The sequence below is a fragment of the Sceloporus undulatus genome, chromosome 3, assembly GCF_019175285.1.
Source record: "Sceloporus undulatus isolate JIND9_A2432 ecotype Alabama chromosome 3, SceUnd_v1.1, whole genome shotgun sequence".
NCBI lineage: Eukaryota > Metazoa > Chordata > Lepidosauria > Squamata > Phrynosomatidae > Sceloporus > Sceloporus undulatus.
This window is the reverse complement of record NC_056524.1, coordinates 226201952-226219559: the sequence shown is the minus strand read 5'-3', so window position 1 is coordinate 226219559 and position 17608 is coordinate 226201952. Positions and strand designations below refer to the sequence as shown.

Here is a 17608-nt window from a genome sequence, read left to right as displayed (position 1 = left end):
AAACATGATTATAATAGTAAAACACAGTTGAATAACTTATAATGTTACAATTCAATCACAATTGAATTAAAAGCACACACATTAAAATATATAGTAGTCTAACCATTAAAGGATCCTTCCTTATTTGCTGGCCAGTTGCCAGATGTCCATCTGAATTAAAAGGCTGTTGTCAGCCTGCTAAAAGATGATAAAGAGAAGGAAGTCTAGCCTGGCTTGGAAGGAAGTTCTACAACCCAGGAACAGTCACTGAAAGGTCTTTTTTTAGGGTCTCTAGAAAGGTCTTTTTTTAATATCCCTACCAAATATGTTTGTGATTGATGGCACGACTGACAGAAGGACCTCCCCTGAAGTTCTTCAAGCCTAGACAGGCTTTTATGGAGGAAAGGAGATATTAGTTGTGACAGATCCCCTTCCCAGACTGACTCTGCAGTTCCAAACCTTGGGTTCCTGTCACACACCTTTCCCTTTCTTAACCCCTTCCTGGATTAGGTACCCTAAGGTAGCCCCTGTGTGGACTAGTGGCTGTGTTATTTTGATGGTATGCTATGTTAAGAGTGGCCAGACTCTCTACCAACCTAACAAGCACATTACTTCTGGGGAAGAAAATTTGCCTTAAGGATTGATCATCCTCCCCCCACCCCCCATGCTGCTTACACCATGCAAACAGTAATAATGGAAAACTGTTGTGTAGGAATCTTTTACTCCAAGATCATAATTTCGACATAGTACATAGTGGAAGTTTATTAAGAGACATTTAGATAACACATGAAACCCTAAGCTACTCAATCATTCACAGCTCCCCAACACCATAGTCAATACTTTCCTCTAGGTGACTGACCCGTCTCTGTTACCATTTTATCCTATATCTATGTTATCTTTCCCATCTTTGTAGTGATACAAAGCTGAGGCTTGTCTCTGTCTGAAGGGGGATAGGGAAAAGATGGTAAAAGAAATAGGACAGAATAATAAGCATCCACTTATGTGGGTTGCATTTGTTTGTGGGGTTTTTTTACAACTGTCTCTGTCTGCCTGTTAAGGTGGTGGAGAGTCTGGTCATGCTTGCAACAGCAAATCACACAAACAACACAGATACTGGTCCACATAGGGGATTCATTACCTTGGGAACAGGAGCCCTGGTGATGCAGTGGTTAAATGACTGTACTGCAGCCACTCACAAACCCTAAGGTTGCGAGTTCAATACCAGCGAAAGGGCTCAAGCTCAACTCAGGCTTGCATCCTTCCAAGGTCGCTAAAACGAGTACCTAATTTGTTGGGGGCAATTAGCTTACACTTTGTAAACCGCTTTGGAAGTGCTTAAATGCACTGATAAGGGATATAGAAACGTACTTGCTATTTTTATTGCTATCACATATATTTGGCTGTGTTCTGTTTGTTGACTAGACTCTACCAATGTAAGAAGACCAGAAATTGTTTTGAGCTTTTTTGTTTAAAAAAAAAGAAGAAAAAAATTGTGGAAGTTTATTAAGACACATTTAAATAACACATTAATGTCTAAACTACCCAGTCACTTGCAGCTCCCAAAATCCATAGTCACTTATTTTCCTCTGACTGACTCCCTGTCCCTATCACCCTCTTTTCCCTATTTCCCTTCTGAGAGAGAGAAGCCTCAGTTTTGTATCATTACAAGTAGGGGAAAGGGACACATCAGTATGCACTTAATTAACCTTGCTGAATTTCGTTTCCACCCTCTCCCAGTGAGGTAAATAAGATTCCTCCTCCCCAGCTTGGGATAGTGGTTTGACTGTTGGACTACAATGCTGGAGACCATAGTTCAATTCCCAGATGGATTGTGAAATTCACTGGCTGACCTTGGGCAAGTTACATGCTCTCAGCCTCAAGGGAAGGCAGTGTCAAACCTTCTCTGAACAAATCTGACCAAGAAAACACCATAACAGCGTCACTTTAGGGTCACCATAAGTGGAAATGACTTAAAGGCACATAACAACAACCAAGTCCCCCTTCTCAGTACAAGCATACATTATGAAATTTTCCCTCCTGCAAAATTGCTCCTGTGTATGAACTTTTGTATGAACAACTTTGGATTGATTATCCTCCTCCCCAAGTTAACCAAATAGTCCAGATCACTTAATCTGGCCTATTTTAATAAATCAATTTCTAGAAAGTTTGTGCTTTAAAAAATCATTGTATCTTGTCATGTCAGAAAATGAGTGCTGGTATTTTTTGTTTCTCCGAAGCTGTGCAGTCTGTATTCAGAGTTGGATGACTTATTTCCTGCAATATCATGCTTTATTTGTCTAAGAATTATTCTTGTTCTTTTCTTTCTATATGTTTTTCTCCACTTTTGCTTGATATTTGAGAAGAATCTGGGCGATCAAAAACTCATATAGGCCCTGCAGTGTTGGAGTCTCCAAACAAAACAAATACTTCTACTGTTGTTGGCACTCACTTAACTTCTTTGACTTTACCTGGAAAACCTGAAAGTGTTGTATCTTTTACCAGTCAGTGCAGCTACAGCAGTACCATAGTTCATGTTGGAGACAAAAAAACGCAACCTGAATTAGGTACAGTACTCTTTTATTATAAGGTGAAATAATGCTTTTACAGTTTCTACAAGGACTGTAGACGTTTTGTAAACTTAATTGGAAGATTATTATGTTCTCTCTTTTTTTTATGGAAATGAAACAAGTTGAGGCAGATAAATCATGTAAACACTGTGTTGTTGGAAGATCAAGAAAATGAAATGATTTCTTTCATTGCTATTCAATTTGTTTTAGAAATAACCGAAGATGGTCCCACTGGCACAGAACCCACAGACAACCAACCTATTGCTCCACAATTTAGCACTTCCCAAAAGAACCAAGAGAAAGAGACATTTAAGAAATTAGGACTAACAAAGGAAGTCCTTGCAGTGCATACACAAAAAGAAGAGCAGAACTTCCTGAACAAGTGCAAAGAAATCAAAAAGTTCCATATTTTTCAGTTTCCTTGCAATTACTACTTTCAAGAAAAAAACAAAAAACATCCTGGTGAACATGGTATGAATCTTTCTAACACTTATTAATCAGTATCTGAACAGAAAAGTTATAAAGTGCTTAGTTAAGCAGAATTTGAATATAAAACGTATATTAGAGATGACTTGAAAAATAATGTATACTCCTGAAGCTCAAGTCCTGCCTTAGAACTGTTAACAAGATGATTGAGAGGTTATATTTGCATACTTAATGATGCACAGTGTTTTCCTTCATTGCCCAGACTATAAGAAACATGATTTAGCATTTGCTGCATAAAAGAAACACGTGCCTTTTATTCTTCTGCCTTCTACAGAGATTTGGAATCAGTTCTAGAAATGACAGGATTGGAAAGGGACTCTCAGAACTGGAACTTCTTTTAAAGATTAGCTCAGCCATGGAAACTGTGAAGAGACAAAACCACTCTTTCTGAATATGTACTCAATGCTTCCCACCTGCAAATAAGTGACAAACAGTCACCTGGCATATATAGGGTTGATGGTTCAGAAAAGAGTCATAATACCATTTGCTTTAAAACTAAAACATAAAACATGTTCCTTAATAGCTTCTTTTTCTCTTCTCTCTAGGTATTCATGGACTACAACATGGCTCTGGCATAGATCACTCTTGGAAAAAAACTGGGAAGAACAGGAAATCTAAGTCAAAACGACATAAGCCACATGAATCTTCAGAGAGTACGATGTCTGGTACCAAACCTCCCCACAGGTTTCCTCTTTTGGGCCCAAATACTACAGCCTGGTCCCCATCAGATACTTCCCAAGCAAGTTACCCCACCATGCCTTTTCCTGCAGTTATGCCAGCATTTCCACTTCCAGTTTTTCCACCTACAGGGACTATGCCATCAGGTCCTGAAGCTTTTCTTTCTGGTTTGAATGAATCACAGGAATTGGGAAATCATTGTGCTTTGCCATTATCACAATTTCCTGCACCACTAGTGACTCCAATGGTAGCACTTGTACTCCCCAACTATGTATATCCTCAGGTGAACCACACTGTTTCTCAAACACTTTATCCTGACCCACCTAAATTTTCTAGTCAGCCTTCTTTCTCTTCACAGTCTCTGCTTACAACACAGCCACCATTCACTGCCTTAAACCCATTCCCTCCACAGTCAGTGTTTCCAACAGAACAATTCCATTATAGTGCATCAGCAGATAGTGAAAAGACCCCTGTTATAGAATCCAGAAATGAACCATCCCGTTCCTGTACTCCACAGTCCTTGGGTCCACAAGATCAGGCCTCAACGACGTTATTCCAATCACGTTGCAGTTCTCCTCTACAGCTAAATCTTTTGCAGTTAGAAGAAATGCCTAAAGTGACTGAAAGTGGAACCACTGGTCCACTGGGCAGCTATGGAACTGTAACAGATGGATGTATCACTAGCAAACCCATGATATCAGAAGACTATAACAGAAAAGCATCATCCCCTGTAAGCATTCTCTGTAACTTTCTGGAAAATATATGTGCCAAAGAACATATTTTTTAAATCAAATTATGTTTCATGTTGAAAATTGTAATGTGGTGTTGTTGCATGCCTTCACGTCATTTCCTACTTATTGTGGTCCTAAGGTGAACCTATACTGAGGTTTTCTTGGCAAGATTTGTTCTGAAGGCGTTTGCCTTTGCCTTCCTCTGAAGCTGAGAGAGTGTGACTTGCCCAAGGTAACCCAGTGGATTTCCATGGTGCAGCAGGGCTTTGAACCATGGTTTCCATAGTCCAATGCTCAAACCACCACCAATCCAGAAGAATAGATATGTGTATGAATTCCTGGCTGAGGAATTCTGGATGCTATCCAAAAAAGTAACTTTTCTAAGCTGTTTATTTTCATACACTGAAAATCCTTTACTAGTTGCTGCTTCTATGCCTTTCAAAGAGAAGACTATCAGTCTTAACACTTGTGCTCTTCACAGCTGGTATGCATGTTCATTTTTACTTACGGCAACCCTAAGGTGAACCTGTCATAGAGTTTTTTGGCCAAGTTTCTTCAAAGGAGGTTTGTCATACCTATGCATAAACTGTAGAATGAGAGCCAAACTACCTGTCTGCATTGTTTTCACATTAATCTAATGCTGCATCAACTTCTGGGACATAAGTAATACTGAGTTGCCACACGAACTCTACTGATGCAAATACTGCTGAAGAGATTCCTATGTGGACACATAGTAAATCTCACTATTAACCTGTATGTGCTTGTTGCACATTGTAGAGACTTACCATTGAAGAAGAGAGGACTGTGTAGGCTATCTAGTCTCACCCCTGCTCAGTGCAGGCTCTCCAGAGCTAGAGCATCCCAGTAGACTAGCCATTGCTTGGAAACCTCAAGTGTTGCTCTAAGTTTTTTTTTTCATAGAAGACTGTGAAGTTGAAATTCTCTGTGTGTGTGTGTGTGTGTGTGTGTGTGTGTGTGTGTGTAAGTGTGCATATGCCCCTTCAAGTCACATATCGATTTATGGCAATCTGTCAATTTAATAGGGTTTTCTTAGGCAAGGAATCCTCAAAGGTGGTTTTGCCAATTCCCTTTTTTGAAATATAGTCTATAGCTCCCACCTAAATACTAACCAGAGCTGACCCTGCTTAGTTTTCAAAATGCTTGACCTAAATCAGGTCAACCCCCAGCCCGCGGGCCAGATGCGGCCCGCGGAGGCGGCAGGACCGGCCCCAGCCCAGTCCTGCCGCCACCGCCGCCTCCTGCGCCGCTTGACCGCGCTGCCCTCCTCCATCGCGCAGAGGAGGAAGAGGAAGGCCGCGCGGCCTGGGGCAGAGGAGGCAAAGGGGGAAGCCCCGCACCGCCCTCCCTGCCTCCCCACGCGGGCCCGCACCGTCCTCCCTGCCTCCCCGCACCGCCCACCTCCTCCTGTCTCCTCCGCCCCCCACGCATGGAGGAGGGAGGAGGAGGAGAAGGAAGAGGAGGAGGGGGAGCAGAAGGAGGAGGAAGGAAGAGGTGGTGAGTGGCCAGAGGCCTCAAGGTTTTTTAAATTTTTATTTTGGGTGGTTTTAATGCTAACAAGTCTCCCTTGGTTTGACAATGATAGTGTGGTGGTGGTGGTGGTGGTGGTGGTGGTGGTGGTGGTGGTGGTAATGATGATGATGATGATGATGATGATATGAGTCAGCTTGAGAGGCATGCAGGCACTGTTTCTTACTCCGAGAGAGTGTCACCTTCCAAAGTGTGTTTTGGGTGCTTTTAATGCTAACAAGTCTCCCTTGTTTTGACAGTGATAGGGGGCGGGGGTGGTGGTGGTGATGGTGATGATATGAGTCAGCTTGAGAGGCATGCAGGCACTGTTTCTTAAGCCGAGAGAGTGTGACTTTCCAAAGTGCATTTCTGTGTGTTTTTGGTTCTTTAATGGTGATAGTGATATCAGAAAGCCTCTGAGGAAAGGCCAATGTAAATTGCTGTGATTTTTACAAACTCGTGCAGTGAAGAAAAACCAAAGTCCCTTGACCAAGTACACACTTCTGAGAAGTACACTTGGTGCAAGAACTGTGAAACCACCTTGACATGTTCAACATGCATAGCCATGTGAACCCATGTTCAGTGTGAAACCCAAAGAGTTTGGTTATGCAATAAGCTATGCAAGAGGCCATGTTAAGTAAAGCCATGTTCAATGCCCAAATGTGCTGTTTGGAATGGGGGGAGGGGGGGTTGGCCAGAAAGGGAAGTACATTTTTGCCATCTGTCTAGGAATAATGCCCAAATGTCCTCCATTTTGATCATGCCTAAGAAACATGCATTTATAGTAACATTTTTTTAAAAATCATCAATTTTTTTCGCATGTCCTCCATTTTTTAAAAAATGTGTCCTACATTTGAAAATGTTGTCCTATATTATTTAATTATTTATTTTTTGCTTCGGACCCCCCCCCCCCTGTTGTCTGGGGGACACCAACCTGGCCCCCGGCTCAAAAAGGTTGCATACCCTTGACCTAAATCTTAGGGTGAAAACTTTCCCACCCAATATTCATTGCTAAAAGAAATAACCTTTCTTAAACTTTATAGAGTGCATATTTTGTTTTGTTATTGTTCTGTTAAGGTTGAATCTCCAATGGAAGCTCAAAATTGTGATGCCTTCTCTGTATCAAGTGATTTACTTGATATTCTGCTTCAAGAAGATGCAAGTTCAGGCACTGGGTCTGCTTCATCAAGGAGTGGTGTTTCAGCTGCTGCTGAGTCTTTAGGATCTGGTTCAAATGGATGTGATATGTCAGGCAGTGGAACAGGTAGAATTATGCATGCAGTTGATAAAACATGGGGATATTTAAATAGACAAATCTGGCCTCCGTGATTGAAAATGTTGTTTTGTTTTGTTTCTGAAGGAAGTAGTGAGACAAGTAATACAAGCAAATATTTTGGAAGCATTGACTCCTCAGAAAATAATCATAAAACAAAAGGTCCTGAAATGGAAGAAAGTGAGCAGTTCATTAAATATGTTCTCCAGGATCCTGTTTGGCTGCTGATGGCAAATACAGATGATGCTATTATGATGACTTACCAGATACCATCACGGTAATTCTGCTTTTTTAAAAGCTTCTGGAAGTTTAAACTAGTCCATGTAAACTGCTACTTCGAGTAAATATTGCTTATTATTTTTTAACATGTTTGACTGAAATGGTGATACTGAATATTTCTTTTGTTTTTTTTTTTTCAGTTGAATATAAAAACATTTTTAAAACACAAACTGAATTGTGCAGCCAATGTATAAATGTAGTTTTTACTACATTTACTACATTGTAAAACTAAACCTAGAAACTTGGCAGTTAATTTCCAAATATTATGCAATGATTAGTCTATGTCTGAAGTGTAATAGTGTCATAGCCCAATGCTTAATTAGGATAATCCAACACAATATTAGTGGAAGAAGGTAGTGTACTAGCAGAGTCTTGTTGGTTTTTACCATTGCACATGTGATAGCTCTTTTGTTTTTGTGGTCTTTAGGCAATAGCAAAACAAAAAAGTATGTTGGATTCCTCCCTTCAAATAGTCTTTTTACATAGTCCAGAACTATGAGTATGCAACAGAACTGGCCAACATAACATAATGACTTCAATATCTAAATTCCTACAGTTTTTATAGTTTTAAGATTTTATCTCCATCTCTCACTTCTCTTTTTTCTTTATGGTTTGAACATATAACACAAGAATAAGGATTCTCTTGAAAAAAATGTTCTTCATTTATGTGTTTATTTTTACATATGATGTTCCTCATCTTCATTAGCTGTGTTGTGTGTGGTTGATAACTACTGCTTTGTGTGTGCATGCATTCGTGCATATTTGCCTTCAAGTCACCTGTTTACTTATGGTGACCCCAAGAATTTCATAGGGTTTTCTTAGGCAAAGAATACTCAGGAGTGGTTTTACCAGTTTCTTCCTCTGAAATATCTTGTTGGTCTCCCACCCGAGAACTAATCAGGACTAACCTGCTTAGCTTCCAAGATCAGACATGATCTGGTGCCTTTAGAGCATTTAGGCAAACGGCCACTGCTGGTGCCATATCAAAAAACTTTTCTTATTTGAACACAGTGGCTGACCACAACTAGTATAATATTTTTATCATAAAAAGATGGCAGCATTTGCACATGCATCTGAGGAAGTAGACTGAAATCTACGAAAGCGCATGCTGCCAACTTCTTTCTTTCAGTTGGTCTCAATGGTGCTACAAGATCTCTTCACATATTCATTTTACGTACCAATATAGATATATCTGAATGGGCAGTTGAGAAGCTTCCTTTTATTATTTTAAAATTTAAGTATTTGAAATTGCTTCTAAAACTCTGGTTGTGACTATAGCCACACAATGTCTCCTTCTGATGGACAGTGTATCTAATTCTAAGATACATCTAATTACCTTTTACAGATCACTTCCTTTTATCCTCCCATTGTTTTGGCCTACACCTCTCATAATTCCTTCCCACTGTCCTTGGAGGCTGGAACTGATAGGAGTTGGAGGCCAAACATTGGATGGCTGTTTGGTTGATTTGTTGAATTTATATTCTGTTTTTCTCCCAAGATGGGATTCAAGGCAGCTACTAGGAGGTTCCTTACTCTTACTTCTGAATGCCTCCAAAATTGAGCAGATGATGGGGATATTCAGCAATGTTCCAAGTAGTAAAAATGTGACACTTTATAGACTAGAGCAACTAATAATAATGAGGGGAAGGAGACTCCGCCCTCCATATCTGCCATCCGCCAACCTGAGGGGAAGGAGACTCCGCCCTCCATAACTGCCATCCACCGGCCTGAGAGGGAGTTCATCAGGCAGGTCCAGCTCCATCAGGGCTAGCCTGAAGGAAGGAGACTCCGCCCTCCATACTGCCATCCGCCGGCCTGAGAGGGAGTTCATCAGGCAGGTCCAGCTCATCAGGGCTAGCCTGAAGGAAGGACTCCGCCCTCCATAACTGCCATCCGCCGGCCTGAGAGGGAGTTCACCAGGCAGGTCCAGCTCCATCAGGACTAGCCTGGAAGAAGGAAGAGCCCTCCCTCCAATCCATCTGTCTTGGTCCAGGCCTCAGAGGGAGAGAAGAACCACTGGACCTCATCCCCTTTCCCTCCACCATTCCCTTCTCCTTTTGTTTCGTGTCTTTTATATTGTAAGCCTGAGGGCAGGGAACTGTGATTAAAAAGAATAATTGTAAGCTGCCCTGAGAGCCATTAGGGCTGAAGGGCGGGGTATAAATACCTAAATAAATAAAAATAAATAAATAATAAGGGCAATACTGCACTGATGCATTCTGCCCAGGAATCCTATTCCAGTATTCTTAGTTGTTATGATAGAAGCATCTACTTGCTCTACAGCAGCTTTGATGGAACCCATAGTGAGAAGTGGAATAGGCTTGGAGAACACTCTCCCTCTGAGCTGAAATTATGAGAAGAAAATATTTTAAACTACATCTTTACATCAGCAGAAAACTAAGTTGATGTTGAAATTCTGAGTGGAATTTAGAATTGGGACCAGAGCAGAAGGCACCCTTATAAGGTTCATGAGCCAGTCTGTAATGCTGTAGCTGCATTGTTCCAGCAAAGATATGATAGATTCTTCGGCATGGTTTTTGTGAATCTCACAAATGAGTTTTCCACAAGAGACATTCAGAACCTTCTAGAATTGCTAGGGAAGACTTTTTGGCCATAGCTCCACCCATCCTATATATATCCCTAGCATTCATTCTCTTTACCCTCAGTTCCTTTTTGTCCACCATGGTAGCAGCATCAAAGGAACTGATTCTTAGAACTGCTCATCCATTCGAATTACAATGACTTTGACCTCGGATTTTGGCTTTGGATTTTGGCTTTCTTTCGGATTTTAGCATTGGCGTACAGTTTGACTCAGTTTGACCTTGACTGTTCTTGACCTTGTGATGTGGACATTGTTTGGTCTTTATAGATTTCACCTCGGATCGGTAATATGGCCTCTCAATCTATGTCATTGCTTGCTCTGCCTGGGTGAGGGGCATAACATGCAGACTTGTGCCCAGTGCAGGGCCTTTACCCCGTAGGCCAGAAAAAAACGGCTCGCCCGCCTGCAGTCACTATTGTATGAGAGGGCCTAGAAGCTTCATGTGCCCCCCAACTGCTACTATCTCGGGTCCACTGCCATCTCCACCTCATCGAAGGCCTTTGACGGCATAATCTGCTCATCAAGCCGATGTCGCTCGCCCAAGCTTCTCGAGTCATGAACCATCATCAGCAAAACGTCAACCCGAATCTGGCAGTTGACACTCGATAGAGGCCATTGAACCCGAGGATTCCCCCACAAAAAAGCAGAAATCCTTTTCAGCTGCAACCGAGGCTACTTCCAAGCCTCCTAAGAAGGCCAGTGAGAAAGGAGAGAAGGCTATTGACAAGAGAGAGAAGGGAAACAAGTGGAAGAAACACAAGCATTCTTCCTCCTATTCCTCTTCTAAGAAGGTGACCAGATCAGACAAACCAACTTCTGATAAGCCTGCATCTCTCGTACCTTCACTTCAACTTAGAATCATAGAATCTTAGAGTTGGAAGAGACCACAAGGGCCATCCAGTCCAACCCCCTTGTTGAGGCTCAGGTTGCTTTGGTCTCTGAAGGCAAACTGGTAGACTCTCCTGTATGACGGTCCCCTTCTCCAAGGCCCCTCTCACTGCACTTGACCACAGGCTCGAGTCCGTGATCGCTTCTCAGCCTCTTCAGTTTCCATTCTGAAGCTGATTTCCACTTTGGTACCAACAGTTGTTATGGATCCTACCCTCGATCCTGTGTCGATACCAACATTGATCATATCCGAAGCCCAGATTGAGTCCAGCACAACTTGTTCAATTGTGAAACTGGCCTTTATTATGTGCCTGTTGACTCAGAATGCCATCTCCAGCTCTATGTCTGTGAGGTTCTTAAGGGTCCTTGAGGCTCTTCTACGGGTTCGGTGATTCTCCAATTGGCTCCATCCTCAAGGCCTTGTGTGTCGGTGTTGGCACATACTGAACAACTCCCACTGTGTCATAAATCTTTCGCTGACAGGCCTCTCCGGTGTTTTCCTTGTGCTGTTTTGCCTGACTTGGACTCATCATAGACTCGAATCCATGTTCAATCGCCTTCTGATGAGAGTGTGATGCATGAGTCTGCTTCTCCAACTGATGATGATGTCAATTTCTTCTCAGAATAGGTTATTCAAATGGTGAATGCACTGGACTTGGAAGTGGTACACCATAATGGTGAACCTCTGGACTCCATTTATAGATGGATTCAAGCCAATGTTCCTACCCCTGCTTCCATTGAGCTTCTTCCATCTATGGCTCATATTGTCAAACACTCTTGAATTGTCCTGGCTACCATCCCTTCAACCTCCAAGAAGATTGACAACCTTTATAGATTAACTTCATCGGACTCTTCTTGGCTTGTCAAGCACCAAAGGCCAAACTCAGCTATTGTAGAGGCCTCCCAACTGAAACCAACTCCTCAAACTTCATTGATGCCCATGGACAAGGAGGGCAGGAAACTGGTAGGACTCGCAAACTGTATTGTGCAGCAGCCTTGGGCCTTTGTGTTGCCAGTTACTCTGCTCGCATGGGAGCCTATCAACAGCATATCTAGGAGAGAATTCTTCCCCTTCTCGATAAGCTCCCAGACAAGGACCATCCTTTGGTGCATTGCAATCCAAAGGCCATTCTCTTGAAGCTCAACAAATCAACTTTGACTGTCACTCTGTGGAATGTGTTTCAAAAGTCCTGTTGGGTTTGATAGCCCTCCGTCATCAAGCCTGCCTTCAAGCATTGGATCTTGGCCATCAAGCCCAAGCTACTATTGAGGATATGCCCTTCAACAATTCTGGCCTCTTTAACAAAGAGACAGATGAGAAGTTGGATCACGATTATAAAAGGAAGGCCACAGCAAAGAAATATGGTATGTCCTCTTCTTTGCCACATTTTGTTCCACACCCAGTCAAGGACCTGTAGCCCATTGGGGTCGAGGAGACCAAGGTTTCCTTCATAATCCTTTTCCTCCTCTGGCAAACGCAATACCACCCAGTCTCAGTACAGTCGATCCTTCAGTTTTGAGATGTTCCAAAGTACTTCTTGTTTTCTACTCAGATTCAAAGCTTGGACTTCTAGTCACTCCTCAGCGTTTCTCAAAATGAGTGACTGCTACCATTCATCTAGCCTACAAATTCTCAGGGAAGACCCTGCCAGCTCAGATTCGAGCATATTCTACTAGGCCAATAGCAACGTTCTCTGCTTTTCTCAGTGGAGTGCCCCTAGAGGATGTCTGTAAAGCTGCAGTCTGGTCCCAGCCATTTACTTTCATCTCACACTACAGGCTGGACACCAGGGCAAGAAATGATGCAACTTTTGGGAGGGCAGTTTTGCTTTTTGGTTTGTATTGTACAGTAGTTTGTTGCATTGCATGCCTTTTACTTGCATGTTCAAATAAAACATATTTTGGTTTACTATACATGATGTCATGCCACTCCGCCTGTAACTTTAGCTTGTTAGTCTAACCCATTTGTGTGATTCCTAGAAACCACGACAAAGAGGAACAGGTTGCTTACCTGTAACTGTAGTTCTTTAAGTGTTCATCTTAATTCGCACAAACCTGCCCATCCTCCCATCAGGTCATGTCATGCTCTTTCTCATGTTCCCTCATCGTGCCTCTATGTGGCATCCAATTGGGACTGAGGGAAAAGAGTGAGTACACTAGAAGTATATATAGGATAGGTGTAGCTGCCACCAAAAAGTCTTCTCTAGTGATTCTAGAAGGTTCCGAATGTCTCTGCACAGGCGCAGGAAACCCATTTGTGTAAATTCACAGGTGACCACTCGAAGAACTACAGTTACTGGTAAGCAACCTGTCCTTCTCTTACTGCTATCAAAGGTATTCCCTTACTCTGGTATGAGAGGTTTTTGTTTTTGTTTTTTTATATTACATCTCAGCAAACAGAATTGTGTTCTGTTTCAATCAGGTGTCAATAGAAACCATACTAATTTAATCATTCTGATTACTGTTATAACTGTAAGAATATTATTTGCTTGTAACTTGATTTTCAACTAACAATAATTACAATTCAGCATTGACATTTATATGCAATATTCTGCTTACAGTTGTTAATAAGATCTGCATGAATTGAAATAAAATTGTTCATTTATTTACTTTAGAAACTTGGAAGCTGTTTTAAAAGAGGACAAAGTGAAACTGAAACAGATGCAGAAGTTTCAGCCTAAGTTTACAGAGGATCAAAAAAGAGAGCTACTTGAAGTGCATCCATGGATTCAGATGGGTGAACTTCCTGAGACGGTTGCTAATTCTGTATGTTTCAGTGATTTTGTTAAAATATTAAACAACTTTTATTTAAGCATGATGCTATAAAAGGTACATTCATCAGATATATGCTTCATCTAAGAGCAAAACTGGGTGTCTGATAGATCCAGGGCCATTCCCTGCCACCAGACATGCTGTGTGCCACAGATTGTGGCAGAAAACTGCTAAAAGGCCATAAAAGAAGCAGCTTATATGAAATGAAGCCTTTTGTCCTTGCTTACACCAAGGTCTTATACCAAAATGTGGTGGTCCATGCAAGGGGGTGGTGGTCTTGGGCCACAGAAATTGATTAAAGATTGTATATAGCTGTGGACTACATGGTGCTGACTCCTGAATTGGAGCATTTGAACCCAGCATACTATTTCTTTAATTCTACTATTCAGTCAGGCTTATTCATACAAATAACTCTCCTTAAGATAGCAATACATGAGATGCTTCTATAATCTATTCCTAAACAGGAACATTTTCAGTTCCTGTAACTAAGTACAGCTTGTAATATATCAGACTACAAAATTATACTGAAATAAGATGTGTGTTACTTTTTCTTTCTTTTTCTAGGTGTGTATGTATTGTGAAGAAAACGTTAATAGCAGATCTTACACAAAAGATGAAGACATTCATGTAATGGAGCTTAATGAAATGAGTGAAGAATGTGGGGAAAATAATTTTGATACACTTGAAGATGTCTAATACGTAAAGATCCATTTCAACAACACCTGCTGCTTTTAACAATTGCAGTTCTTCATTAGATCTTAAAGGTTTTTAAGCTTGTTTCTTGTGAAATGAATCTCACTTATATTAAACAAATGCATTTTTTGTTCTAGAAAAAGGTCATTTGTGATAAACCTCTGTGAATGGGAGCATTTTTTCCATCTCTAGCAGCCATTGCTGAAGATGTATATTTTGTGTTTTTTAAAGCCCTTTCAGATTCTGAAATAGTTATTTTTCTGTAAAACTACACAGAATCCCATTGAACTACAAAGTGTCATGAAACTATAGAATCTCTTTCCAGTCTTCATTTTTCATTGATAGATTATTTCCAAACCTCTATGTTTCAGTCTGAGAATATCTTGAATAAATTTCAGATTGAGTAGATAATAAATCCCAAATAATTCATTAGTGCTTGGTTTATCTAAAAAGCTGAACTTCATCTGCCTCACTTCATTTGATATATTAGTATTCTGATTTCCTGGTGTTAAAAGCAATTCTAAAATATTCATCTCTTACAATGTCCAAATATCTGTTCAACTTACTAAAACAGTCATATGTAAAAAAAATCTTTTTCTTTAATCAGTGTTAAAGCATCATATAGTAACCATACCATATTTTTCTTAATTCTAATACATTATCCTTGGAATTTTATATCAATTACTTGCTTGTTAAAATGTTACAGTTGTTTTTTTTTTTCTCATTGATCAGCCATTAAAATTTATCTTCTCAAACAGTTTTGGGCAGAGAAGCATAGAAATACCCAATAGTACTGAAAAACAAAATCACTGCCTCTTCTTTTAAATGTTGTCAAGACTACCTCTGGTATAGTTCTGGTATTGTCTGTCTAATAGAGAGATATTAGTTTTAAAGCTGATGTAGTTCCTCTACATTGGCATAATACAGATTTATAGTGAACAAAATAGTGTACTAATAAACCAATTGTATTACTCTTTTTAAAAACTAAGATTATCCATAGAGTGAAGTCTAGTTTTGAAAAAGATGCAGCTCAGGCCACAGCTTCTAATTCTCTTTTTTGCTTTGTCAAACCAGTACAAGTGTTTTATCAGCTAGAATACAGCCAATTTTCTCTCTACTGTTTCTTTGGTCATTGTACGTATCTTACTCCGTGTAGACAAATGTAGAAGCTGATTTCCCAAATTGATTACACTTCAACAATAATCTGTAAGCAACTACAGTGGACCCTTGTTATACACTGGGGTTTGGTTCCTGGATGCATCGTGGATAACAGAATCCGTGGATGCTCAAGTCCCATTAAATATAATGACATAGCAAAATGGTGTCCCTTATAAAAAATGGAAAATCAAGGTTTGATATTTGAAACTTTTTTTGGAACATTTTCAAACCATGGATGCTTGAATCTATGTATAAGAAGGGCCGACTGTATATACATCTAGGGAGACATATAGGTGTTGTTTTCCAGACATTCATCTCATGCTTTGCTATCAAATGTGGCATATTAACTGACATACAAGGTATAACCAGTTAGCCACTGAGTCCAACAATATTCTGTGCTTATGAAACCAAAGCCAAAGTAGGCGGAAAGTTAAAGCAAGAATGCCCCCAGACAATCATGCATTAAGTCTTTTTTTTTTCTTCCTTCCTTTTTTTCCTTTCTTTCTTTCTCTTGGGATTTCTCTCCTAATATGCATCTTTGAATGTGAATCTTTATTACATAATCAGTTGCTTAAGAGCTGGTAATATTATCTAGGTCACTAAATTGCACAGCTGTATTATACCTAGTAATTAATGTCATTTATTTTCAGCTTGTTCTTGTTAGTTTCTTCTGGTGTCTCCTAATTTTTATATTCTAGGGAAAATGTAAATGATATTTCATTGTGCACTTACACTACATTCTTTTGTTAAAGCAACTTGTGTCATCTTAAAAGTAGTGAACTGACATGCATGTAGGAATGAATCCTGAGATGACTTTTTCCTAAATGTATTTTAAATTCCTATTGTTAATTAAATGATATTTGTATATAACTTAAGAATGCCAGTACATTTGGCATATCATACATATTCTGTTGTGCTTAAAATTAAAAAAAAGTGTTAGTCAGGGTCAGCTTGAGAAATTAAATTTTATCTAATGACACTTAAATATGGCTCTACAATCACTTATGCCCAGGCTTTATATATTGTATTTAAATCACATGGAAAATTCTTAGCACTAAAAAGAAAGGTCAAAGTCTAGGAAGGCATATACTGTATGATTTGTTCCACATTTGGCAAGAACTGGTGCCTGGCTTATGGGAGGTTTTGAGCATTATCCGTTTTATGAGATGCTACTGAATATCTGTTGTTTTGTTCTTATTTTAAAAAGTCAGAAATCTCACTAGTAGCTTTCTAAATTGTGACAAGATGGTTTAGTATTTTGAATAGAGACCTACAGGTGTGTATTAATTCTGATAGACATCTCCACTGCTGGGTTTGTATCTGTGTGTGTGTGTTTAATGAAACTTGAGAGATAAAGAGAGAATGTATTTAAAGCCTTTCATGGGTGTCTTAATATTTTTACAGTGAATTTTTTTATTTACAAGGTGATATTTAAAAGTTCTTATGAATTTTTTAAATCGCAAGCCTTCTTTTTAGACAGGATATTGAAACCAGCTTTCTCCAGATTTGTTGTGGACTGTTTTAGCTTAAATATACTTGGTCAGTAGGAGAAATCTTGTTGATACATTGTTTTTCCATCAGTAAACAGTGCTTTCTGTATCTTGTGCAATACAGTATATTGTGGGGTTTTTTTTTTTTTTTTTTGGTCACTTGTAACAATTTTTATTAAATGCTTTCTAGAAAAACTGAAAATAAAGCAGAGTTATTTTTAGATGTTATCTTTTTGTATTTTGTATAGCTGGTTAAAATATTGTGAGAAAGACTTTTATATATGGCTTTCAGTTCTGTTTGCCTCATCTAGCAGCGGATGACTTGGACTACTGCTCCCAATTAGACTATAGCTCCCAGAATCCCATTCAGTGATTGTGCTGACTAGGGAATTCTGGAAGTTGTAGTTTTAAAAATAACATCTAGACTCAGACCATATATGATAGGTTCCATCATTTGGGGGATATAAGAACAAAATTCCATTGTT

General features: G+C 39.9%; 1 protein-coding gene across 16 annotated transcripts in view; it reads left to right on the top strand.

The window, feature by feature from the left end:
• The window catches only part of PER2 (period circadian regulator 2), a 47131-nt gene extending 29789 nt beyond the window's left edge, over positions 1-17342 (top strand). For 15 of the 16 annotated variants that reach the window (XM_042457309.1, XM_042457307.1, XM_042457300.1 and 12 more), the window contains 7 exons: positions 2340-2543; positions 2757-3017; positions 3578-4440; positions 7046-7232; positions 7329-7518; positions 13626-13776; positions 14347-17342. In XM_042457309.1, the coding sequence (XP_042313243.1) occupies positions 2340-2543; positions 2757-3017; positions 3578-4440; positions 7046-7232; positions 7329-7518; positions 13626-13776; positions 14347-14478 (1988 nt within the window). In that variant the 3' untranslated portion in view covers positions 14479-17342. The remainder of the gene's footprint in view (positions 1-2339; positions 2544-2756; positions 3018-3577; positions 4441-7045; positions 7233-7328; positions 7519-13625; positions 13777-14346) is intronic. The other variant, XM_042457310.1, reaches the window with a different exon arrangement.
• Positions 17343-17608: the final 266 nt, after the last annotated feature.